Source organism: Vespula pensylvanica, chromosome 3, assembly GCF_014466175.1.
Source record: "Vespula pensylvanica isolate Volc-1 chromosome 3, ASM1446617v1, whole genome shotgun sequence".
NCBI classification, from domain to species: domain Eukaryota; kingdom Metazoa; phylum Arthropoda; class Insecta; order Hymenoptera; family Vespidae; genus Vespula; species Vespula pensylvanica.
In genome coordinates, this window is record NC_057687.1 from 10,244,744 (window position 1) to 10,270,737 (window position 25,994).

General features: G+C 37.4%; 4 protein-coding genes across 4 annotated transcripts in view; 3 read left to right on the forward strand and 1 right to left on the reverse strand.

Moving 5' to 3' along the window:
• LOC122628067 (nuclear migration protein nudC) overlaps positions 1–16,581 on the reverse strand; it is a 70,524-nt gene extending 53,943 nt beyond the window's left edge. Inside the window, exons 1-4 of the mRNA XM_043809888.1 lie at positions 16,391–16,581; positions 16,205–16,282; positions 15,812–16,033; positions 15,541–15,732 (exon numbers count right to left, since the gene is read on the reverse strand). Coding sequence (XP_043665823.1) covers positions 15,541–15,732; positions 15,812–16,033; positions 16,205–16,282; positions 16,391–16,465 — 567 coding nt within the window. The 5' untranslated portion in view covers positions 16,466–16,581. The remainder of the gene's footprint in view (positions 1–15,540; positions 15,733–15,811; positions 16,034–16,204; positions 16,283–16,390) is intronic.
• Positions 335–15,339, forward strand: LOC122628068 (TSC22 domain family protein 1). Its single transcript, XM_043809889.1, has 4 exons — positions 335–1,383; positions 13,340–13,552; positions 13,953–14,217; positions 14,338–15,339. The coding sequence occupies exons 1-4, from the start codon at positions 1,225–1,227 to the stop codon at positions 14,361–14,363; spliced, it is 663 nt and encodes a 220-aa protein (XP_043665824.1). The 5' UTR covers positions 335–1,224; the 3' UTR covers positions 14,364–15,339.
• Positions 16,251–21,352, forward strand: LOC122627548 (sperm-tail PG-rich repeat-containing protein 2-like). The gene is made up of 10 exons (XM_043808710.1): positions 16,251–16,377; positions 17,136–17,279; positions 17,339–17,903; positions 17,986–18,207; positions 18,279–18,398; positions 18,472–18,619; positions 18,680–18,915; positions 20,389–20,545; positions 20,868–20,986; positions 21,155–21,352. Exons 4-10 carry the CDS (start codon positions 18,034–18,036, stop codon positions 21,350–21,352), a joined length of 1,152 nt encoding a protein of 383 aa, XP_043664645.1. The 5' UTR covers positions 16,251–16,377; positions 17,136–17,279; positions 17,339–17,903; positions 17,986–18,033.
• Positions 21,353–22,578: 1,226 nt separating this feature from the next.
• Positions 22,579–24,940, forward strand: LOC122627763 (myrosinase 1). Its single transcript, XM_043809218.1, has 7 exons — positions 22,579–22,889; positions 22,974–23,110; positions 23,200–23,457; positions 23,557–23,740; positions 23,902–24,287; positions 24,382–24,620; positions 24,694–24,940. Exons 1-7 carry the CDS (start codon positions 22,649–22,651, stop codon positions 24,851–24,853), a joined length of 1,605 nt encoding a protein of 534 aa, XP_043665153.1. The 5' UTR covers positions 22,579–22,648; the 3' UTR covers positions 24,854–24,940.
• Positions 24,941–25,994: the final 1,054 nt, after the last annotated feature.

The following is a 25,994-nucleotide window of genomic DNA, read 5'->3' on the forward strand; positions in this document are numbered from 1 at the left end:
AAAGAAAAAAAGATAAAAAGAAAAAAAGATAGGAGAAGGAAGAAAAAAGAAAAAGAAAATGAAAAGTGGAAAAATCGATTGGATATTGGTTGTCGAGCAAAGCAGGAGAGCTAGGGCACGAGCGGAGACCCTTCTCCCTCTCTCTTTCTCGTCCTCCTCCTGTCGATCGTCCTTGCGTTTAGAGCCGAGCGTAGTACACACACAATCGGTGACTCTCTTTCTATCTTAACATGTCGTTTCGCGTACGAGTATGCGTGCCTGGTGATGAGGAGGAGGAAGAAGAGGAGGAGGAGGAGGAGGAGGAGGAGGAGGAGGAGAAAGAGGAAGAAAAAAAGATCGATCCTCTCGGCCGTGGTGGAACTGCCCGTGTGCAGGATCGACGTGCCGTGAGCGAGCTCGCGGAGCGAGACCGCGAGTGTAGAGTGGGAGATACGAAGGTATAAAACCGATCTGATGGTCTCTTGCCAGCCAGTCCAAAGGCCAGATGCGACGGCGGCTCTAGTCGCACGCGTGCGAGAGAGACGATCACGAAACGGCGTGCGGAACTCATATATATATATATATATCTATCTATATATAGAAATATACGAATATATTTAGATATATAAAGGAAAAAGATTCGCACGTGATTCGAACGCTAGGATCAATCCCCCAACAATAATTTTCTTTTGTATTCTTCTTTCGTGAATCCGTGCACGATTTTCTAAAAAAAAAAGAAAAGAAAGAAATCGTAGAAAGGAAAAAAAGAAAAAAAGAATCAGGAAAGGTAGACCCGAACACCAAGGAGGAACCCACCTGTTGCTATACTACATAGAAACGCAAGTAGAGAGAAAGGAACAGGACTCGTTCGTCCTGCTCTCAGCTCGTATATCCGAGGGAGAGAAAGGACGTGGTAGCAGATATTGGCTATCAGCTAGTCTAATACGAGGTCAAAGTTCCTATATTCTTGCAGAGGGTTCTAGACTTAGAATTTGATCGGTTTGCCAAAGAGAAAAAAAGAGAGAGAGAGAGAGAGGGAGGATAGTCGTCACGGGGCATGCGTTAAATTTTTCGGGGACGATCGAGTGGGCTTTCTTGTGGAATCCGTGATAAATTAAAGGGACAGAGAAAGAGAGAGATAGAAAGAGAAATAGAGATAGAGATAGAAACAGAAATAAAAGACAAGTGAAACTTGGAAGAGAGCAGCTTCTGAATAAAACAATTCGATCGATCGAAGCTAAACGAATGATGAAGATTGAAGAGTCATCGACCTTTACTAATCACGAGCAGGAGAGTGCTCTGTCCAGTTGCTTTCACGAGGAATCAACACCGCACGGCATGTCAGGGATTCAAATAAACGTCGAAGAAGCATCTAACGATGGGCACAAGAACGTTGTTAGACACGTAAGTTTAAAGAACGTTTATGTTCTTACCAATCTACGTTATATACCGATTGATTCTCAACAACTAAATATGTATCTTCGTTCTCTTCTTCGCCATAATTGTTTTTCTTTACCTTCTCTTAACCGGTAGCATCGACCCTGTATTCCCGATCGCATCGCGGAAATAACGCGAATCTTCTCTTCCTTGTCTCTCCTTAACAAAGTTAACTCTTCTCTCCTCTCATCTATCTCGGCTTTCTATTTCGTTATTTTCACTATGGAGTTCATATCACTCGACTCTCGAAGATTAAAAGATTTAATCGGGAAGTGTGTCTAAACGAACGATCGCGAATCTAAAAAAGATAATGAGTGTGTGCGAGTGTGTGTGTACGTGCGTGCATGTGTGTGTGAGAAAGAGAGAGAAAGAGAGAGAGAGATAAGTCGCAAGATTACACAAGCGATAATACTTCGATAATATAAAGTGTCAGCAACGTTAATTCCGGAGGAATGAGCAATGAGAATAAAATGGCTTAACAATATCTAACAATATACGACTTTATCAATAATTTTAATAAAGATGATAAATGGAAAGAGAGAATAGAATTTAGAAATTGTAGACTGTAGAATTTGTTAAAATGATTATCTTTTTCTCCAAATAGTGATAATATCTTTCTCGTCTATTGAAAGATAAATATTTATAAGTACGATGCACGAACATGCATCGGGAAAAACAAAACGCAGATATGATTTAATATAAATCGATTCGTAATCTGATAAAAATGCTCGGTTAAGTTCATGAACATGGGAACGTTACGCTATAGCGTGAATGTGAATATACTCGATGAACCTGACACTTGGCGTAGTTTTATGTAATGCAAAAAACGAGATTCCAAAGGAATCCAGGTTGATTGTAAAGGTAAAAAGTTAGGAGGCGAAGAAGAGAATGAATCGAATGAGAGATGAAAAAAGAAAAGAGAAAAGAAAAAAATAAATAAATAAATAAAATGGAAAAAATTTCACGCTGAAAAGTAACGTAACACGTTGCATCGGTGTTAACTATTAACTCACGAGGTAACGTTTGTGAAAGTACGAGAAAATAATACGACTCGTGAAATTCAGTTTTGACCGGTAGAAATCTTTTTTCGACGGTAACTTATCTTCGCCAACGTCAGAAGAAGTCAGGGTCGAAAATATGGGGGTACATAGATAGAAGCTACACGTAAATACTTATTTCATTCTGATGTCATAAATTATTATCGCTTAATGTTGAGGTTAACGCGTATCCCGCGTTACTTCTAGTTACATCAGCGTAGCTTAATTAATCATCCTGGATCGGCAACATTCTCTCTTACTGGAACGGTGGCAAGCCAGTACAAAGTACCGTTAACTCTGCCACGTAGAAAGATACTTAATTGGTCTAACGTTTTCTGCATAATCGTGTATCTTTTATCAAAGATCATCTATCGACGCTTGTTACTGCACACGCTGCATAAGAGAAAGAAAGAGAAATAGAAAGAAAAAGAGAATAAGATCGCACGAGAAAGTAATCATAAGATAAAGTTTTTAAATCTCGAAAGAAAATAATACAATATAATATATCAAAGAACTTTGGACGTTCTGAGAGTCGACGATAGACTCGATATTTACGAGGCATCACGAACGTGACTTATGCCAGAAGAGAGCTCGAAGCGTACTCGAACGAAGGCGGTGACCAAACACCTATAGCTCGTTTACTTGGCTCGTGCACGAGTTCCATAATTCTCGTCGTTTCAACGTTTACAGTTCGCCAGTAGGAATAATATCCGAGATAATAAACCTCGAGGGTCTTTCCTTGCCCCTGGCGTAGACTCCTTGATCGATATCTCACGCTTGAGATTAATTTATGGCCTCGGGTAATTTAAAAGAGGCGTGTTGAATGTCCTTAGAAATTTGCATCTCCTTGAGCACGCCAAAAGACGTTTAACTACGTTTTAAATATCGTCCAAGTATAATATTTCCATGCAATTTATAATCGTCTTAATAAAATTTCTCCATTGGCGCCTCTAACATGATCTATCTATATTTCCCCGACGACTAAATAAGACATAAATTTCGAGACGACAGATAGATATTCGATCGATCGATCGATCGTCAGGATCCATGTCCAAACGTATCTCGCGAGGATATCTCGTAATATTCGATCGCAACTCGCTTGAAAGTGGACAGATATTTAGAATGAAAGACGGCAGGTTAGAAGGTCGTGGTATCGATCATTGGTACGACAAAAGATCGACGGGATCTCTTTCAGGGAACGGACATATGTTCGGTAGTCAAAAACTCGACCGTACGATATCATTATTACTGGTCGCAGTTAAAAACTTATCGTATTTCTAAGCCAATGAAGGATCGATTATTATCGATCTTTTTGATTTCTAAATCCCGTAAACGTGCTCTTTGAACTTGGATTAGCTATAAAGCATAAGAAAAAGGAAAAAAGAAAAGGAACGAAAAATAAAAAACAACAAAGTCTTGTTGAGCCAACATTGACTCATAAATCGCCTCGAACAATTTAATTAGCATTGGAAATTCCTATCTATCGACGGGGAAAAAAAGGAAAGAAAAAGAGACAAAAAAAAAAAAAAGAAAAGAACGAAGAAAAAAATAAAAAGAAATATATGAATTTTTTTAGCTAATAAAGTATATTTCCGTCGATGTAAAGGATAAGCACATTACAAGATGACAACTCGAGAAGCCATTGACCTTAAAAAGAATGCGACTGAGATCCGTTCTGCGGCGTTACACCGACGTTATTCCGAGGGATTTCACTTTGCTCACGATCCATTGGCGTTAGGAGTTCTCTCGTCTCGCCACGTTGCCGATTCGCTCGTATATCTTGAACAAAATTATCTACCGGTTGTAGAGCCTACCATATGTCACGTTACGTTACCGGTTAGGAAAGTCCCAACAGATTAACATCCGTTTGCTAAGAGAAGAAAGAGAGAGAGAGAGAGAGAGAGAGAGAGAGAGAGAGAGACGGAACGAACGATCAAAATTTGAGTTCCTAATTCTCTACGCTTCAAGGTCCAACGTCAAGAATTCTTTTCCGCTCTCGATACAATCGCTTGTCTTTCTCGAAACATAAATTTACATGAATGATTGATGTCGGAGCGAAAAGAAAAAAGGATTTAAAGAAAAAGAAAAAGAAAAAAAAAAAAAGAAGAGGAAAGAAAAGAGAAGAGGAGAGAAACAGGAAACCGTACTAACCAACAAAGCTAAAGATACAACTTTTGCAACTTTTGCACTCGTTTCGCGGCAGTGCGTTAACGTTCAAGTTACCATTTGAAATTTAATAAATGTTGCGGTGAAAAGTGGAGCTCGATTGACGAAGTATCGTATTTAATATCCTGTTGCGAGAACAATTATCCTTCGTCTAACAAATGCACGTGGAAAGACTAGCCCGAGGGGAAAAAAAAGTTACCCCATTGATCTTGATCATTGAAAGCGATATCGATCGATATTCTCCTGTCACTGAATCATTCTGGCGCCGTCCATCGAAGAGAGTCCTTAATTCATGAAAATAGAGACCAATGGATCTAACCAAGCTGACAAGCTTTACACGCGACAACGTTGAGAAAGTATCCTCGATATAAATTGTCTACCTTTTTTTTTGTCGCATGTACGACGGATCAACGGACACGTACTTTGTCCTTGACTCGCGAGATCATCGTGGATCACTGTTGAGAGAGTTGGCACTATGCGTTTACGTTTGAGCTGACAGGTCGATTTAATGGAAATTAAATCTGTAGAGTAATTGTACGTACACATACACACATATATATATATCATACGAACAAACACATTGATTAAAAGCGCTCGAAAATGATGATTAATCCATGTTATCGTAACGGCGAGCGATGTTACGACTTAGTCAAGATGTTAATTACGTAAGGAAAGTATCTATTTGGCATCTGTCTGGTCTGGCAAGATCGGCAGATAACTTTTCCTCGGTTAGCTCGAAAAGAAAAAGTAGAATTTTATAAATCTCTTCATATATCTTTAATAGAAATTCTTCCTGTTGACCGCATCGTCGCATTCGCATAATATACACAAGTATGTCGTACGTTCTTGAAAGTGAAAAGTAACGAGGAGTTAGAAAAACAAATACTTGGAAGTTTCTGTTATGATCATTAGTAATAGTTGTTCGTTTCGATGTCGAAGCACGTGATCAGCTGATCCCCTCTCCTCTTTATGAGAGAAAGAGAAAGAGAGAGAGAGAGAGAAAAAGAAAAAGATAAAAGGAAAAAGAAAAAATAAAAGGAAAAGAAAAAGAAAAAGAAAAAGACGGTGGCACCTAAGAGAACGACAGGTTTTACAAACGTGTTCGCTTTCAAAACTAGAACACGAACTCGCACATACATTCGCTTCGATCGAGATCGAACGTATCCTAGATTTCCAAGGAGTGCCCACCGATCGAAGTCATTGTGACATCCTTGTTGCAGGCAAATATTGTGCAGAAAGGATGTTGATGGATTACAACAGTATCGGGGACCCTCCTAAAACGACCAAATTAGGTATTGTCGAATTATTGGATCTATAGTCTTGAAATTTACAAATGTGACTGGACGAAAAACGAGCTTACAGAACTATAATGTATTACGTTCCTTTGATACTAGTTTACGAGCTGAAACTTCAAGGATGACGCAACGAAGGAGATCGCTTGTCCAACCTCTTTATTTATGTTGTATATGCAAATCGGATAGACCAAGAGAGTATCTATTCGAGAAACGACCTAGAGAAGGTCTAATCTAGCTGATACATTCGATTACCATATAATTTTTCGTTAAAATTCTTCTATAATCTTGACATTTCACACGATCATGGTAACGATGACGATTCGAAAATAAACATATCGGAGAAGAATCTATCGTTATCGTTTATACGAGGACATTAACATCGTTTATCTAAATTAATTTCCTTCGATAGAGTAAATAATCTCTCTAACGACAATCTTTTTCGATTAAATTTCTTCTCTTTCTCTGTCTCTCTCTCTCTCTTTTTTATTTTTTGTTGTACAGCAAAGAAATGAACAGCATCCGTTGTCCTTCTTAAGTTCTCAGCTCGAACGGAAATCGTCACGTTTGACGCTTGACCATGAAGCGAGAAAAGAAGAAAGTAGTTGAGAAATGTTTCGTTAATGTGGGTGTATACCGAGCGAAAGAGTCTGCTTATGTCATACGTTGAATTTCTACCGAGATGAAAAAAGAAAGTGCCGAACGAAGTAGTAAGGTCAAAGCAACCGAAATTACTTTCATCTCGATAGTCAACGCGTACACGTATTCATAAGATTACGACTCTTCTATGATCATCACGACTCTTGTTTTTTCCTAACTTTCGAAGGAGCTGTCAAATTCGAATATATATCTAATCGTTTAACTTTCTTCAGAAAAAGAAAGGATAAGATTTCTCTATAGTCCGTGATTACGAACGATTCTCGATCGAATTCCGAATTCAAAGAGAAAATTTAGATCGTATTACGTATATATTTATTTAATATCTTGCGAAATGACAGATCATTATATATATATATATATATATATATATATATATATATATATAGATAGATAGATAGATAACAAGTAGCGACGATGTGACAGAAGAAACGTGTTAATTGGGTATTAATTATACATAACGACCTGTTCACACCGTTCAAGTCGTGGAGACGAAAATGATTAGGTGCCATCGGTAATTACGATGTAGAAAATGTGTATATAGAATGAAGTTTGTGTCGCCCGAGATAAAGCTCGTTACGTTTGACGAATCGCCATGAGGCGATTGCGAAGGACTAATCGCGAACTGACAGAAAAAGATAAACGAGTAGCAAATTCTTACTTGGATTGGGAAAGAATAGTAATGGCGACGCGAGTTAAAGAAGAATTATCAAACGAGCGAATGTAAATTGCAAGAATTAATGAAATTTTTACATTACGATATAGACACCATAATACACGAGATATACTTGCGCAATTTCTAATCGTGAAATGAGAAATTCCAGGCTCGCAAGAAACACAGATTGATGTCGTATGTAAAAGCTAAAATCATTCGAGATACATATATCCTCCGAAAGAGAAGAAATGATCGTTCTAAAAGAGAATCAAAAAGAAAAAAAAAAGAAAAAAGGACTTTTCTTCCTGCCTTTCTTCTTCTTCGCGTATGCTCGTTATATCCAAGGAGATGATGCGTCTTGAAAGTTTTCACAACTTTCGATGACTTTTACGACTTCGATGAGAGACGACACAAATCGAAAGAAAAAAATATACAGGTATACGAGTTGAAGACACGGAAACGCCCAAACGAGTCCTTTTACGAAAGTACATACATAACATTTGTATTTCCTCTGTACATTGCTTCATAAGAATTTCAAGTTTGAAGGTTGAACGAAGATATTTTAGTCGAGAGAGAGAGAGAGAGAGAGAGAGAGAGAGAGAGAGAGAGAGAGAGAGAGAGAGAGAGAGAGAGAGAGAGAGAAAGAAAAGAAAAAATCACCTCCACGAAAGCATCTTTAACGTTAAGATGTTTCTTGTGTTATGGTATACTTTGCATCGCAAATGGCATAACCTTAAGTTGTTTCACGAATTATCTTCATAATACTTACGTTACGTATAATCTACGTCATAACGAAAAAGCGAATATATCGAAAGTCTTATACCCATTGATGATAATTCGAGCCGTCCGCGAACAGAAAGGCCAACAAGTCGACCCGGTGAAAACTCTCGACTCATTGTAAAACGCATATCCGTGGTCAACGTGAGGATATTTGTGCCGAGCTCTCATGAGGAAACAACTTTCTTCCTTCTTCTTTTCAAGATGTTTCTTCGACGACAACCGGTAAAACGTATGAACGCATATATCTATAGGTTACATGAATATATATATATATATATATATATATATATATATATTACACACACGTACGTATGTATGTATATATATATAAGCACTTTCATCTCGTCTCCTCGCAATTACTTATCACTAGGCTAACGTTTTGTTTGCCAACATTTCCAAAGAAAACTGATTCCTCACTGATCTTCGAAAGAGAAAAAGAAAAATATTTCTGAACGATCAGAAAAAACAGTAAACATCGAAACTCGAAAAAGAAATCGAATTTAGCAATAGTACATCAAGATAGAGTACCTTTCGTTTAAAAAATCAATCGATTATCGATAACTATCGAGCAAGCTACTTTAACGAGCTTGAATCAAAGACGTTTATAATAATGACAGGTAATTATCGGTAAGGACTTTTCGCGTTATATATTTGTTCTTCTTTTTTTTTTCTTTTTATTCTGAATCATTACTCGAGGATCCTTCTTTCGTCCTACCTTTCAATGACCTTTTTTCTCTTTCTCTCTCTCTCTCTTGCAAATCGTACTGGTATCTACTAATTGGTAGTTGAACCGACCTCGTCGAGCTATCCATGCGCGATGCAAAAGTACGGAAGACGGAAAATGGGAAGGACGATTAGAGTGGCATGCTCTGTGCTATACTTTTAACACTTCTTACGAGCAAACTCGCTCGCTAGTGTAACATATACATATATCTAAGCGTCGTTTCTAGATATATGTGTAACCTATGAAAAGTAAATCGTTCGTAGTAAGCCTTAATTAGCAACGTTCATGATAACGGAAGTAATAGCGATCGTAGGTCGCTATCGACTTTTATTTTCTTCTCTCTCTTTTTTTTTTTCTTTCCTGAATATAACATAAAAGGAGCAAGGGCAATTTCGAAGTAGGCGTCGTATAATCGTTAGTTTCGTATCGATACTTTTACGATTTCCCTTCTTTCGAGTTTCACTTAGATTCATACGCGCACGTATAGATACGACAACAAAAGATCGATCGAGCGATCGATCGTTATCTTTTATCGTTGCAATCGAAATCAATAAAGAGTCTTTTGATATTCTCGTTAAGAAGACGTATGGATGCCTAAGAAACAGTATGGATATCCATTTATAGATAGAATTCAACAAACCTCGTTCGAACCTATCACCGATCTATCTTTTCCTTACAAAAATGGTATACGATTATTCACTTTGATCACGTATTGCATCTTACCAAATGATTTCTTCCCGTAAAACTAGCCAATAGTCAATTGGCTCCCTCATCGTAATCGCGATTCCATTTCATAATCTTGCTCATAACGCGTCCAACACTCGGTCTCCTCGAACGTCTTGCTAAAACCGAGTCGAACGTCCAAGGACTCGAACTAATCCATACAATATCGATCTTAACCGGTCGAAATAAATCGCTGTATCCTTTCAAATATTATGACATTTGCGTTCTCTCTCTCTCTCTTTCTCTCTCTTTCTTTCTGTCACTACGTCGCTTAAAACGAGAAATCTTTTTCCTTCCTTCGTTCTTCCATCTACTTATTGCCTTTGCAAAAGTGAACGACACGAGTAGATTGTTCATTAAGAAGTAGTTAGTACGAATAGTTCAAGATGAAAATGACGTCAGACTTTTGAGCGGGTGACTTACGAGAAAAGAAAAAGAAAAAGGAAAAGAAAAAGATAAAAAAAAAAAAGAAAAGAAAAGAAAAAGATATAGAGAAAGAGCTCAAAGCCTATATTTCATAAAGTCGTAATTTTAATTGCATTCACCTTAAGGAGCTGGTGCGCAATGATGTCTTGATTGTTGGCTGACAGCAAGTCTAATGAAGGCGTTATATTATCTCAACGAACGTAGATAACATTATGGCGGATTCGTGTAGGAATGCGCCCGTCGTTAGTTATTAGACATATCCTTGAGCCGCAACTTCGAAGAAGTGTGGATACTGTTCGTAATGCCAACGAATATAATATATAATAACATTTTATTCGGATAAGGGGAAAAAATAGCGTTTGATAGTCGTTTGCAACAGTCGAATAGACTCAAAGAGTCAGTTGGCTTTTGATCGAGTAAACCGTACGATGGAGAGCCTCGTGATATAAAAGAAAATCGTGTTGGGTGTGTTGCTTCAATATGTTTTTACTATGATTAGTACGTATTTCTTACGTGAAACGAAACGAGATGAAACGTTTCTTGCAATAAATAAAAAGAATGAATAAAGAAAAAATAATAAAAAAGAAAAATATGTGTGTGTGGGTGTGTGTATACATACACATACGCATATATATATATATATATATATATATATATATATATATATAAGAAATAAAAAAAAAGAAATATCTTTTTCTCCCTTTCTACTCTAATGGGATTCGATGCTAATTTATCTGCATCATGGCTATTAATGATTCGAAGCACTCGCAACCATTGTCCGCTTTCGTCCAAGGTAGCACAGACAAGAATAACAGAAAGAAGCATCGAGGGATTGCAAAATCGGGATCGTCGAAGGGCATCGTACGTTCGATTAAAGGAGGAGCAATGAGCTTGCTCCATTATCAGACTCTTCCCCCGGGGCTGGAACGAACGCGTCAATGTCAAATTTAATCGTCGAACATTTTAATCATAAAGATAGCGAGGTCGTTCTCGACGGCTGTCTTACTTTTTACAAGAGAAGTCAGTGTTCCGAGCGAGGACACATATAGCCCTTTTCTCGAGGACGACCAAACGAAGGAATAATAATAAACAAAATAATAAAATAATAACAAAATGAATAAATAAAACGAGTAAGATAAGAACGAGAAAGAAGGAGAGAGAGAGAGAAGAAAGAACGAAGACAAATTGCAACTAGCTAAGAAACAATGGGCGCGATTATCAGGAGTGCCTCTTGTCTACCCGGTGTGAAACGCGTTGCGACCAAGCTGCGGACGCGTTGTTCGGGTTCAAAATCCGTTTCAGGGTATCATGTTACGTGGGCCTGGCGCAGGTGTGGCGCTTCGAGGCTGACCAGAGTATTGAATTCCGCAAAAATACCTAACGACGTTCCTCTTTGAGCCATTCTCTCTCTCTCTCTTTATCTCTCTTTCTGTCTCTCTCTCTCTCTCTCTCTCTCTCTCTGTCTCTCTCTTGTTTTTCTAACTATATCCTCTATCTCTTTTCTCAACCCTTTATGATTCTCTTTTCCATTTCCTAGTTTTTTCCCACAAGATTCAAATGCAACGACAAATATAATATCTTCTGCTTTCCAAGTTTCATTACGCAATAACCGTCCTCTTTAATGACTCCTCGATAACTGCTTTCTCCAACGACGAAAGTCTATATGTTGAAAAATTTCGCGAGTTCTAACGTTAAAACCTGTTATTTCGTAGATCGTGACAAAATAAAATTTCATCTTTCGAGTCATTTAAGTTCTTTCATTCACGTAACTTGAAAACCGTGATCGTCAAATCCTTCGTTGTTTATCGCATCTATCGTTCGTTAAATCTACCACTACCGATGAAAAAGAATGTAGAAACTCGTCTAGACTGAGGAGAGTAGTCCTTGAACGGCGCCCAGCCACGAAGGCAGGCCACCATCGCGAAATGCGTTTGATTTACGTGCGAATATTACCAATTAAGCAATGTAATCGATCGAGCTGAAAATAAACAACAAGAGATGACTTAAATCTAGCGGAAATATTCAAAATTTGACAAAATACAGGAAAAATTTCGAATTACTTATCAAAGGAACAATAGATCGAAAACATACGTACACACACACACACACAATTATATAAAATTTTTTTGGTATCTTTATTATGTATAAAAGAAAAAAAAAAAAAAAAAAAAAAAGGGAAAAAAGAAGAACATATTCTTGCATTCGATACATCGAAATTTCGTAGCGCGATATATGAATACGGCAAAACTGGTTTTATAGTTGGATATACTATTTTTCTTTCTCTTCTTCTTTTTTTAGATTTACAATGAATGGGTATAAATCTGACTTTTGAAAAAGTGATCATTGTAAAAATTACGTAGCACGATTCGAAGTCGAGCGTTAAATCGATTATCGAATATTCCCAAGGCATTGATTAAAGCGATCGAATATCTTTCGTCGATGGTCTATTATTAATTAGCGATCTCGAGGTATCACGAACGTGTATTATAGCGAACGAGTTCGCATCGATCGCTACAACTCGTGCGCAGAGGAGCGTGGGCCTGGATTTTACGAACGAGCGAACAACGCGCGCGGAATTCGAGAGCGTTGTTGTGCAACGATAAAACCGGAATGTCGGCTCGCTTCGATGCCCCCGGCAGACGACGAAATTCTCTTCGATCTTCCTCCGAGGAAGGAAGAACAACAGTGGGAGGGAGAAAGGGAGAGAGAGAGAGAGAGAAAGAGAGAGAGAGAGAGAAGGAGAAGGACAGTATGTGCTCGTTTGCACGTATATAAATACAAGGAATCCCAAAAATTGATCGAAAGAAAATGAATAACAGCTTTACTATAAATTTTGTTCGACTTTGTCATTAATCAGAAATAAAATTGATCGCCTGTCTCTGGCTCGTTCGAGAAATCGATTATGCTACTCTTTTGGTAAAGTTCACGAACCGACGAATCTAAAAAAAAGAAAAAAAAAAAGAGAGAGAGAGAAGGGAGGAAAAAAGAAGAAGATAGATTAAAAAGATCGTCACTATCGTATATTCGTAAAATTCATTTACCACTTATTATCGCGTCACGGAAGTTCGTAAAAATTTTTAATAAAAATATATAAAGTATTTGTATTCCGATTAGTAGCAATTAACGGGTAATTATCGGGAAAGATCTCGCAACAAGAATGTTAGTAGTTTTACAACAACGACAAAAACGAAAAAAAAGAAAAAAAAAAAGGAAAAGAAAGAAGTTTTACGCGTCCGCGTTTACGGTGACACGAAAGGAGAGCTAAAATCTTCTGCCGTTGACGCGAGACCAACGCCGTACACAAGAAGCCGTCGCATTTTCTGGTGACAGATAAACGACGTGCGGTTGCAGGTGGAAGACATGCGGGCGAGGCGTAGCCATGCAATCGTGCGCTGCATTATCGCTTGTGCAATCGAAGCTTCACGTCGATTTACGTCGCTTTTTCTTTTTTCTTTTTTTACAGATCGAGACGACGGCGGTGGCAACGGATAGCCCGCTTTCCTGGCACATCCCAAGGCCGTCCTTAGGATGTCCCAAGGCTGGACGAACCGAGAAAGACAGCGAGAATGGAAGCTGGGCACACCATCACCACCACCATCATCATCATCATCATTTGCATCCTGATTCTCCATCGAGAGGATCGACTTCGTCTCAGGGATCCACCGCCAGTACACACGTTAGTATTATTTCTATGACTTCTTTTTTTATATTATAACTTAAATATATTTTCCTTCCGAAGGTTTTAAAATTTTTTTCGTCAAAAGTATAATGTATTATATACGTACATATCTACAATAATTTTCGTTGCAATCTTTTTCCGGATTTGATAACTTTTAATCGTGATACTACGAAAGATTCTAATCGAACGCTTCCTCCTGGAAATACAAGCGTTGCAAATATATTTCCGCTATCTCCCATATCTCAACGAACTCGTTAAAGGTACTACTCCTTCTCCCACACCGAGTTACTTTCACCGACTTATTTCCGAACGACTAAATTTTAATTAACTACACATAGCTTTTTAGTTTCGTTCACCGAAAGGGAAGATCGAATTTCTTTGTGTTTCGTTTGTACAGAGCGCAGCGTCGGGAACATTGCTGCTTACAGCTGCGAATTTGGCCAATCTTGCTGCGATGCATCCACCAACGGTAACAACACCGAAACAGATGGATACAGCATCGGTGGCAAGCAGTACGCATTTTACGGTCGTGAACGGCCTCGGCAGACCGACCACCGTCTACAGGAAGTCCTGGTGTGCGAGGAATCAGCTCACCGTACTTGTCTGCACGATGAGCTTCCTCTTCATGGTCGGCCTCCTAGCAGGGATCCTCTTCATGGAAAGTGAGTGTCTTTTCGCAACTAACGTTACCTCGTTCTCGATCATTGTAATTTCGAGGAGAGACGAATTTTCTCGAGAAATAGCATCCGGGAATCTCTCTGTTCTTTTTTTTCTGATTACAGTGAGGGCTCGCGACAAGTACAATTAGGCCGAGATCGAGAAATCGAGAGAAGAGAGCGAACGTGTCTTTGGTCGTCGTGAAAGCAAGCATGCATGCATGCATGCATGCATGCATTCATACATACTTCGTCGTGGTAAGATCGAACTTTCAAGGAGAGAAGTAGGAAAAGAAAAAGAAGAAAAAGAAGAAGAAGAAGAAGAAGAGCAACAACATAGAAGGATCTTTTCGATGATAATCGAGTGCGACTTGCTACGAGTCACGACGAGTTACTCTGTTAACTTCGTATTTATATAAGCGCGAGTCTTGTAAATCACGTTTTTAATGAGTTAAGACCATTCGCGGTAGAGATAGAATTTTAAGGCTGTATTGCACCCTGTCAAAAGTGCGGTACGTGAATTCCAGTAATTACATTTGTGTAATGAGCGACCGTTTCAAGTGAGCGAGCGCGGCTGATAGCATAACGAGATCCTCGCGTTATGAACACTTGTATTATAATTTATACTGTTGACTAACGAAACCTCTAGACCGTCGTCCGAATCCCGATGTTTACGAGATACGATCCAGAAGTATGTAGGACAACAAAAACGTCAATTACAACGATCTGTTTAGATCGTAGGTTTCTTTTTTTTTGCTCTTGACTTTTAATTGTTGATAAACACGGTTCTCGAGCGATTTAACGTGCATTGTAAATCGCGTTCGATGTCCTAATTAATTCGACGATAAAGATTTCCTTCGACGATAATAATTTGTAGAAATTTTTACAGTTTAAAAATATCGACGAAACGAGACGACGACAGAGAATATTAACTTTTAGGAACCGTAATTTAATTCTTACTAACACGAAATGCCTAAAATCAAACCTGGATTATTCCGTCGTGGTGTCGTTCCAGGATCAATACGTTGGAAAAGAAATGAAGGATGGTCGCGTCGATCGTACTTCACGACTGTGATATTACTTGCGTATTAATTAATCGTCGATTCAACAAGAAACTGTCGAAACCTACGCATTGTATTTTATTTATACCCTTTACAACCTCATTTCCTCCGGATGGATACACTTCAGGATAATCAATCGTTTTTTGATTATAGGTAAGTAAATACGTTACGTTTTGAATAAAGCTCTACCAAATAAAATTCTTATGCGCTAAAAAACAAAATATTAAATGTCTCAATTAAAATAATTGAGATTCGTGCAAAGACTTACCTCCACTTCTTGAAGAGTCTGCGTCCATCTGTAGTTCGGCATGTCTGCACCATTGCCGCTGTTAGGCCTTAGTTTATTTTTTTCTTTCTCATCCTCTTCTTCGTCGTCTATTTCTGCGTTATCGTTCTTCAATTCACCACCGGCATTGTCGCCGCTAGGTCCAGGAACAGCCGCTACTTCTTTAGATAACTTCTATACGAGGAACAATCAATGTCCATTGTATTAATTTTAACGTTTATATATACTCAATTACCAAATATCAAATACTTACTTTATTATCTATCTCTTCTTGTAACTTAACTGCCTGCTCATCCGTTAATTCCACTATTCTAGAATCGGTATCCATTTGTTCCTCTTCGGTTTTCTCTTCTTCCTTCCTCTTTTTCTCCAATCTTTCCTTGCGTCTTCTTTCTTGTTCCGCGCGCTCTGCTTTCTCAGCAGCAGCTTTTGCTAAAGCAGTCGCTTCGTATTTTTTAAATTTACCAGTGACAAGCTACAAAAATTCATATAATACGATGTAAGTTGTTCAATTTGATTCAATACTTAGCATATGATCTCGATCATTTTACACGAAATAATATTACGGTTATAAAAATCTCGATAAAATATAATTTCTAGAAAAATCGAGAAAATGCGATGATAAAATTGATTATCATTTAAATACCTTCTCGGCTGCACCTTCGCCACCTCCTGTGTAAAAATCTGTTTTCCTTGCCAAAAAATTGAAGATTGTATCTAACAGCTGAAAATCAAGACAAATTTGTAACAAAAGAAAAGACATTTTCGAACAGTAAAGTGATGTTGCTGAAGCAATGACATAACCTCAACCGGTAAAAAGTAAGTAACTTACATCTTGTACACCACCTTCGTGTTGCTGGGCCATTGCCAGCAACATTCCGTCAAATTTCTCTTCGTTCTTTGACATCGTATCGTATTTTCTTTAATTTTATTAAAAAGTATTGAAAATATATCGCGAGAGAAATTACAAGCACCGACGTTGGAAAAAAGCTACGCTGCGGTGTGTTACTACACGTTTCTCTACCGTCATTCGGTCGAAAGGAATGGCGCATGCGCAGAAATATTTGCTTCTTATTGGTCGAAATTCCCGCAGGAATTCGAACGCCTGTATTAAAAGCACCGTCGATATCGTCACGAATATAAATAAATGAAAATTCATTAATTTTTCATTAATCAAATTTGATTCTCATACGCAAACTCATTTTAATTACATTACTGATGCAAAGATTTTCTTTTCGTTGACCGAAATAACAAAGATTGAAGAATAATAATCTGTAATTATCGACCAAACAAACTCCGTTCCGAAATACCATTGGCGACCTCTGTTGAGACGAGATCTCTACGATTTCCATTGAGGGTTGCATATCGACAGGCGCTGAGTATTTTTAACTCGTGCGATGTGTACGAAAATTCAATTAGTTGAAAATTTAATTATTAAATTATTACTTTCGTATGATATTCTCTATATGTGATATTTGATATATCACTCACGATTCTCAATTGTTCCCAAATTTAGTTATAATCTAGTTACAATCGAGTTTTTATCTTGTTATCCGTGAAAAATTATTTTGATGCAGGTTACGTCGTGCGTATCATAAAAATTGGAATTATGGCGTATAATAGAGCCGAAAGATTTCCAAAATTGATTACGCAGACTCCTGTACGTGTCGGTCCTGGTACTTACGATGGATCGTTTATATCAAAGCCACCACGAGATTTAGGTACATAATAATCGTAGGATATTAAATTTCATTGTTAAATTATTCGTACTATCTTTCAGACTGTCGATATCCTTTTTTAAATGGCACACAAAGAGAGACTTTGACTATATCGAGAGACACAATTCTTTTCCCAGGACCTGGTTCGTACGATCCAATTGAACCGCAACGGCACATTCCAGAACGTAGAATCGTTGAACGATTTTCTATTTCAATTTCACCTTATTCATTTTCAATGGCTTTTATAAATTCCAGGGAGGTGTCAGTATCGATTATACCGAGGCTAGATTAAAAAAGAAAATTTACGAAGGACCAGGTCCAACAGAATACGATCTACCAGATGATCTATTTAAAAAAACACGAAAAGAAATTAGATCTCATCCTGGCACTTGGAAAGGAGCAGCCGGAAAAGTAAAATGTTTTTAATTCGTTCATACTCGTCGTTTATCACCGTCATCTTCTTTTCAGCTATGGTTAATAAAACCACCACGTTCGATCATAACTCCTGGAATATCCGTACCTTCGAAACGTGACGTTTATGGTTATACTATTAACGAGCACGGAATACTTGTGAAAATTTCACCTATCGAAGATGAACCAGCTTTCATATATGACATACCAAGAGGAGTAATAACGATTCTATATTATCAAACTTAATAATAATAAATTACCAATATTAAATAAACTCAATTTAATTTTCTATAACCAGGAAGAAAATTTTACTACTATCAGATATAAAGGAAACTTTTGGAGTAGAATGACTGGAAGGAAAGAGAAAAAAGTCTTCGTTACGCCAGGACCAGGGGACTATGAGCACGAAACGAAAAAATCTCCTACGCAAATTTACGATGAAAAGTTTAGGGAAATAAAAAGGGCTGGGTCAAGACAGCCGCGTTACCTCGAAGCGATGTACCGTCAAAAATTACGTGAAGTAAATTTCTTTCTTAAACATTTTCCTTCTCCTTCGAGCGATTGTAACAGCATTTTTTTTTTTTCTCAAAGGGATTTCCAGGTCCAAGTCATTACGATCCACCTAAGAGCACGTTTGAAAAGTATAAAAAGATCGATTGTAAATGCGATAAGTATACTTTGGAACCTCCACCTTTTTGTCAAACTGCAGAGGTAATAAAAAAAGAAAAGAAAGAAGAAATCTCTTAGTAAATATTTCATTTTACATTAATTTCATTCGATATAGAGATTTGATCACGGAGAGTGTACCGATACTCCTGGTCCAGGAACGTACGAAATCAAGAAACCAAAATGTTCTTTCACTCACATATGTCGAGCACCGTTTGGAAGTCTCGTTTCTCGATTTAAAGATGTTGATGATGATACATGTCCAGGTAACGATCGGATATTCGTATGTCCTTAAATATTTATAATTCAATCCAATCTATTTCTAGCACCGGATAAATATGATATAGTAACAGGAAATATTTCTTACGAATCTGCAAAACGTTTTAAATATAGTTACGAGAGATCAATACCACGTTCAACGTCGGAAAAGATCGTTACTCCTTATAGTAAGAGGAAATTAATCGATAAGATAGAAGAAGTAAAACAAGTATCTGAGAAAAGTTACGTACATCATGCTGTTTTTAAATCAAGAACGGACAGATTTCGTAGAGTTCTTAAAGGGGTAAACATTCATACGTTCTTACGGTAAACAACGATCGATAGATAGCTTTAACTTTAATTACTTTGATATAAGATTAGTTTGATTTAAGATAAACCATTCCATCATCCATGAAGACGGATGTTTTCGTTTGAGCGATGTTACTGTTAATAGATATTCCCATAGATAATGATTTGAAGGAGAGAAATTCCTTCGTAGGTAGTAGTAAGGGTGAGTCAGTGGTCAGACGTGACACCAAGGATTCTTTCGATAGAATCTGTAGACTCGGATAGAGCCAGGTAATCCTCAAAGCGCAAGGTAATCAGGAGAACCCGAGACGAAATTAATGGCAACGGATCGAAGCGTTGCATCTGTACCCGAGGCGGTTCGAAGCCAGGATCCAATTTAGCCGTTAATCGAGAGAGAGAGAGAGAGAGAATGTGTTGGGACGATATTCGACGGTTCAACCGTAGATAGGCTTGCCTAGAATAGTCAAAGCTGTTCGGACCGTTTCCGTCTTTACGAAACGTGTTTCCGATCACATTCGAAACATTCGAACGATTCATATTTTTCATACACTTTATATCGTATACGTGATGATTTTATACTATATTTATTAATCGTTTTATTAAAGAAAAAGAAAATACCAACGGCTGGAAAGAATTTTTTCTCATCCGATTAACTTTATAGAAAAGATTTTTAATTCGATCAGAGTATCGAATAGGATATCAAATATTAAGTATCCGATATAATCGATGAAAAAGAAAGAGAAAGAGAGAGAGACACAGAAAAACATCTAGAACATGGATAATGAAGCAAAGAGAGATATCTAGTCGCATAACTCTCTAGTCTTCGTTCGAACGAGCTATTCGCGAGAATGACCAGTCCTGCTTTCGACGAAGTCATATTTACATAACGTAGGGAAGCGTCGTAACTCTGCGAGCCCCCGGAAATGACGTTCCAACGTGCTCTGGGGGTCATTTCTACGCACAGTCCGCGTGGCTGCCGATGTAGCCCGGTGAAATCACTTCCGGCTCGTTGAGCCGGAAATTCGAGCCAATCCCTGCAATGGTCTCTCTCTCTCTTTCTCTCTCTCTCTCTCTCTCTCTCTCTCTCTCTCTCTCTCTCTCTCTATCGTTCTTTCTTCTCTGTCTATCAGCAAAACGCAAATTGCGGATTGTTCGAAACATCGTCCGTATTCGTATTTGTCTTTCGTCAAAAGAGACTATCACCTGACTGAAGAGAGAATTGAATTGGGCCGATGGTCTGAACGAATTGTCTTCGTTAATTAATAAATAGATAATAAATTTAAAGTTCGTCGACCTGTGTCTCTCTCTCTCTCTCTCTCTCTCTCTCTCTCTCTCTCTCTCTCTCTCTCTCTCTCTCTCTCTCTCTGTCTGTCTGCCTATCTTTCTTTCTTTATCTCTCTCTTAGGATAGTCATTTTCTTGTTTCTTTTTTTCTTCTTTGTCTTCTTGACTTTTTTACTTTTTTTTAGATCGATGCGCCGGATCCTGGAGCTTACGAAGCTTTAACCTCCTTCAAGGCTAATCGTGATCGATGCGACTTCCTCTGCCGACGTTTGGCTCCACCCTTCCTTTCGAGTGCCCGTCGTGTTCTCGAGATTACCAAAGGAATCGATATGACAGTACCAGGTACCTCCTGTCATTCGTATATTCGTATAAATTATATTGATGATTATTTTAAGAGCACGAGATTATTACGTTCTTTTTTTTTTTCATCCTTTATTTTAATCTTTTGTCCTTTTTGTTCTTTTTTCCGTCCCCACGACGATATTTTAAAACCGTCCCAAGATGTAGGATCGCATAATTTTCTTAGACGCGATAACTCCTCCATTATTCATCCTATCATCTTAATTCATGGACTCTGTCAATCCAACCACGTTTCTTCTTGCACGAAGCAGGAAGCAATATCGAGCGAGGACAATGCCTTGATTTTCATACTTTTTGTGCCTAGCTTCGACACATTATACCATCCTGTATGACATATCAAAAGGAGTCAAGGGAGGCGTGATATCGTATTCACGATGTGATAAGGAGAAGAAAACGAAGATACCTGGTCCCCAGTACTATTGTGTAAGGGTTTCTTTCTTAAGATTTCATTCTTATCTCTTCTTATTTTTTTTCTTTTTCTCTTTTTCTTTTTTTTTTCATTTTTTCCCATCTCTCAGCAAAGATATCTCGGTGTGCTTTACGTAGGAATATGTTTCTTTTTTTACATTTTCAATTTCATTACGTTTACAGATAAATCCTTACATCGGGTCGTCTGTATTGAAGAAATCTTTCAATATTACCTTGGGTAAAGAAAAATTCATCGGGGAGACGAAAAAAGTGAAAAGTCGATTGTACCGTGGTCCCTCGAAAAAAACTCTTCGATGGTTCGCTACGACGCACAAGGATTATCGACATTGTCCTATAACGTGTTTGACAGTATCGCGATAGTAATTCGCAACTTTTTCTTTTTTTCTTTCTCTTTTATAAAAATATTAAATCCAAATCTATCTTTTGAAATAGAAGAAGTTCGGAATAGAAGTCCATTATCTTTTTCATTTATATTGAGAATTTTTAATCGATCGTACAAAGTCCTATTTACTTTGTAGGAACACGCCAGGATATTGCGTGCTTATGGCACGCGAGAATAATGTCGGATACTTCAGATAGTGATATATGAGGTACGGCTACGTACCATGAGATGACTAGATGGCTAGCATCCCGTATTTCCATAATATTCCCCGTGTAAAACGGGAACATGCGTCGCTGAAAGCGGCATAAATGAAAATCTTCCATCACGTGTCATTACGTGTTGTTGCGTCGCATCGTTGTTAACTTGCACATTTTTTCCTCCACAGCCTCCCCCCTCCCGCTTCCTGGACGCTCACTCCCCACCCCTCCCTTTTCCTCCCTGTCCACCGCCCCTCTCTACCTTTTTTATATTTTTCCTTTTTTTTTTTTTTTAACTTTTTTTTCTCTTTTATTTTTCATAGACCAAATTCAACGCACGAACGAAAAGATTACAAATATCCACCTATTTATTTTCGTTTTGGAGAAAAACGGTGAAAAATGGTGGAATTAAAAAGTAACGTGTGTCTCTATGATCAAAAAAGTACGATAAAATATAATTTGTTATTTTTTTTTTTCTTTTCTTTTCTCTTTAGTTATTTTCTTTTTTTTTTTTTTCGTTTGTCCTTTTTCCATTTTATAAATTAGCTTACGATTATCGGATGCAGAGTATAAAATTTGATATTTTTAAACGATCGTTAAGGATATCGATTGCATACCCTTTAACTTCCGGCACGGTGTTAACAATTAAAGATCGACGAGTTTAAACCACAGGATACCCATAATCAGTCACCTCTTGACAAGGGTCTGTAACAAAGGGTACGCTTAGTTGTAGGCTATCGTTCTAAAGAGTTGTTCCCTTATAAAAGGGAATAGACCGAGAACTCCGATCAATACCACGAAGCGTTCAAATAGAATACCTCGACGATAGCATATCTACATTTTGTATACTTCACGTTGCAAAGTTAAAACGGCGAATTTGTTATTTAAAGTTTTTATCGCAAAATATTTCCTCGGTACTGACATGGAGAAGGTCAAGTCCGTAATTAGAGAACGATAAAGAGTAACGTAATATTTTTCTTTATCGTTTCGTTGAACGGTGAGACACCGTGAGTTTATATTAAAACGTTGTTGGCGATAGTTCGTTTTCTTGTTTCTTGCTAATAAATAATTGACAAAATGTGGCTTTTTCAAGATCTAGATTTTATTTTATTATTTAATGCTCTTTCGAAGTTCATGATTCTTTCGTTAAACGACGATGAATCGATGATGTCTGATTCGAATACGATTAAGGAAATAACTTTTTCGCCCTATCAAATAGAGTTAGCAGACGCTTTAAGGGTCGATATGTTTCCGAATGAATTTAATTTTGGAGTTTCCACGTCGGCCTATCAAACGGAAGGTGCTTGGAACAAAGACGGTAAAATAATTTTTATTCTTTCTTTTAATGAATAATAAGATTTGTTCACAAGTAGGATATCATTCATTTTCATTTCACGATCAGGCAAAGGAGAATCCATATGGGATTATATGACACATCTACGTAATCAAAATTTTATTTATGATCAAAGTAATGCCGACGTTGCTGCTGATTCTTATCATAATTACAAGAAGGATATAAAACTTGCTAAACAAATAGGCGTGAGTGACGTTCGTAATTGAAATCAATCATATCATTCGTGGCATGATTTAATCGTTGTTGTTTTTCTTTCTTTCTACTTTCACTTTAGAGTAAAATGTATAAAATTTCAATATCGTGGCCAAGGATTATGCCAGAAGGTTTACACGGTCGTGTAAATTTAAAAGGTATTCAACATTATGAACGTGTCATTAATGAAATCATCGCGAATGGAATGACACCAATGGTGACATTGTTTCATTGGGATTTGCCTTATACACTGCAACAAATAGGTGGATTGTCAAATCCATTGATCATAGATTTTCTCGTTCAATACGCGATGATTGCTTTTGATTTGTTCGGCGACAAAGTACGTATATTGACTATTGATTTTAATCTTTAACATGATCATCATTCTCGTTAATCGTAATTATTTAACTAAGATTGTTATTGTTTTCCTTTGGTTCAGGTGAAATATTGGGTAACGGTAAACGAACCATCCGTCTTATGTCAATATGGATACGGAAGTGATACCATGATACCTGCATTAAATCTATCTGGAAAGGCTGATTATATTTGTGGGCATAATCTATTATTAGCTCATGCAGGAATTTACGAAGTATATCAAAAAAAATATTATGAGAAACAAAACGGTGAGACGGTAAAAATTAACTCATTATCTATTTACTTGGAATATGTTTTTTTCGCGATGTTTGCTTATCGTCCATATTAGTCATTCGAGTAAATACGTCAATTATGTTGAAGTAGTAAGCTAATTTATCTATTTTATCATTTGTTAAATATTTTATTCTAGGTAAAGTAGGTATTGTTCTCAATTTGAAATGGTTCTTACCGAAGAATACTAAGTCAATCGATGATAACTTAGCCGCAGAAAGAGCGTTTCAATGGTGGAACGGATGGTTTCTTAATCCATTATTTAGCGAGGAGGGTGATTATCCGGAATTGATGAAGAAAATGATTAGCCAGAATAACTCCTCAAGATACTTATATTCGCGTTTGCCCAGTTTCGAATTTTACGAAATTCAACAGGTTCAAAAATCGGCTGATTTTCTTGGCATTAGTTTCGGCGGCAATACTTTAGTACGTAGCTCTCAGCCAAATCCTAATGAGGTATCCTTTCAAAATGATGCTCAAATAACAGAGTTACCTATAAACTCGCAAAAAGAAGATTCTGTTAAAGTAAGTACGACTAAATTTGGTCTCTCTTTTTCTTCCTTTCTTTTTTTTCTCTCTATCGGTGATTATTTGAATTTATGATCTTGTAATAATTCAGATTGAACCATTGACACTCGCGAAAATTTTGAATCGCATAGACACCAACTATCAATTACCACCAATCATTATAACCGAAATTGGCTATATGGACGATGGAAAGATCGAAGATATAGCTAGATCTATCTACCATCACAAACACTTATCCGTAGTTTTAAAAGCTATGAAAGATGGTATCGACATTCGTGGCTATCTACTTCGTTCTTTCTTCGACAGCTTCGAGTGGATGATGGGTTATACGTGAGTGTTTCTAACTTTAACGATTACTTTATATCTAATTACAGTAAACTCAAGTTATTAATTTTCTTGACAGAGTTAAATCTGGTATATTCAGCGTGGACTTTACGAACAAAAATCGTACACGGCATCCTAGATTATCGACGGTAGTTATAAACGATATTTATAAGAAGAAATTTATTCGAACTTTGAAGGATATTTATGGTCGCGAAATAAAATATCCTGAAATGAATTGATAAATCATCGTAATTAGATATACAATAATTAATTTAATGTATAAATAAAACGTTATGAGAAATAAAAATGTTTATTTAAATAAAAAAGAGATATATATATATATGTATTTGTTGTTTACTGTAAGAGATTTTTCTTTTTCTATCATGAATTTGATCAATGTGATATTCGATGTAATTTTCTCTTTTTAGTAACGAATTCGAATCACACCCTCGAGGCTTCAAGGTCTTCGTCATTGTACGGTTAGAATGGCATCGGCTACGGCATAGTAGACCTGCTAATTTCCTCGCGTAATCGTCGTGCTCAGCTTGCCGAGAAGCAATTCCACAGATTCTTGCCTCCGAGGAATGTCTCTTTGATCGTTTCACGAACGTCACTCTAACGAGAGGCGATGGATAATTCTCAACGTGGCAACATTTGCGAATGGTTCCGCGTAGTCCTTTGAAATGATTACATTTTAGTTCTTATACCAAATTTCGTGAAAACGAAGTTTGCAAAGTGATGCACCGATCGAAAGATTCTCTCGTTGTTAAGATTTCTCTTGATTAAAATATCACAAATTTAAACAAATGGTAACATTTCTCAAAGATATTATATCGGAATTAAAACGAAACGATCAAGTAGAAATTAGCAAAAAAAAGGTACTCCTAACAATCGTGTAAATTTATGACAAACTCGTTTAAAATATATCAAACGAAATTTTGCAGAATTAACAGGCAAAGGAGACTTAATATTCCAGGTGTCGTATTATAAGTGAATAGGTCGTCTAACTCGCACGAACAATTTCACTTGACGTTTGTCAGTGGCGTAAAGTGATTCGCGTACTCCATTAGCCGGTATATCTCGAATCTGGCGCTGATAATGTGGCCGTAGGAAACTAGCGACGAGGACGACATTACTACGTTCACGTCCCCACGTCGGACAGAACCAAGGGTATCAATCAGTGGTACATGAAAGGGGCGCGGTTTGGCTACGTCTGTCGTAGGATCTCGTATTGTCTGCCTTGGACAGATAGACAGCTTCTGTGCATCAAGTTCCTACGTAGGTACTATCCCTATCTGATCGAGCTCCTGTTACTGAAAGTATTGTCGCGTTCGCCTTCTCTCACCGGTCTCTTCCTCTTTCATTCTCTCTCTTTTTCTC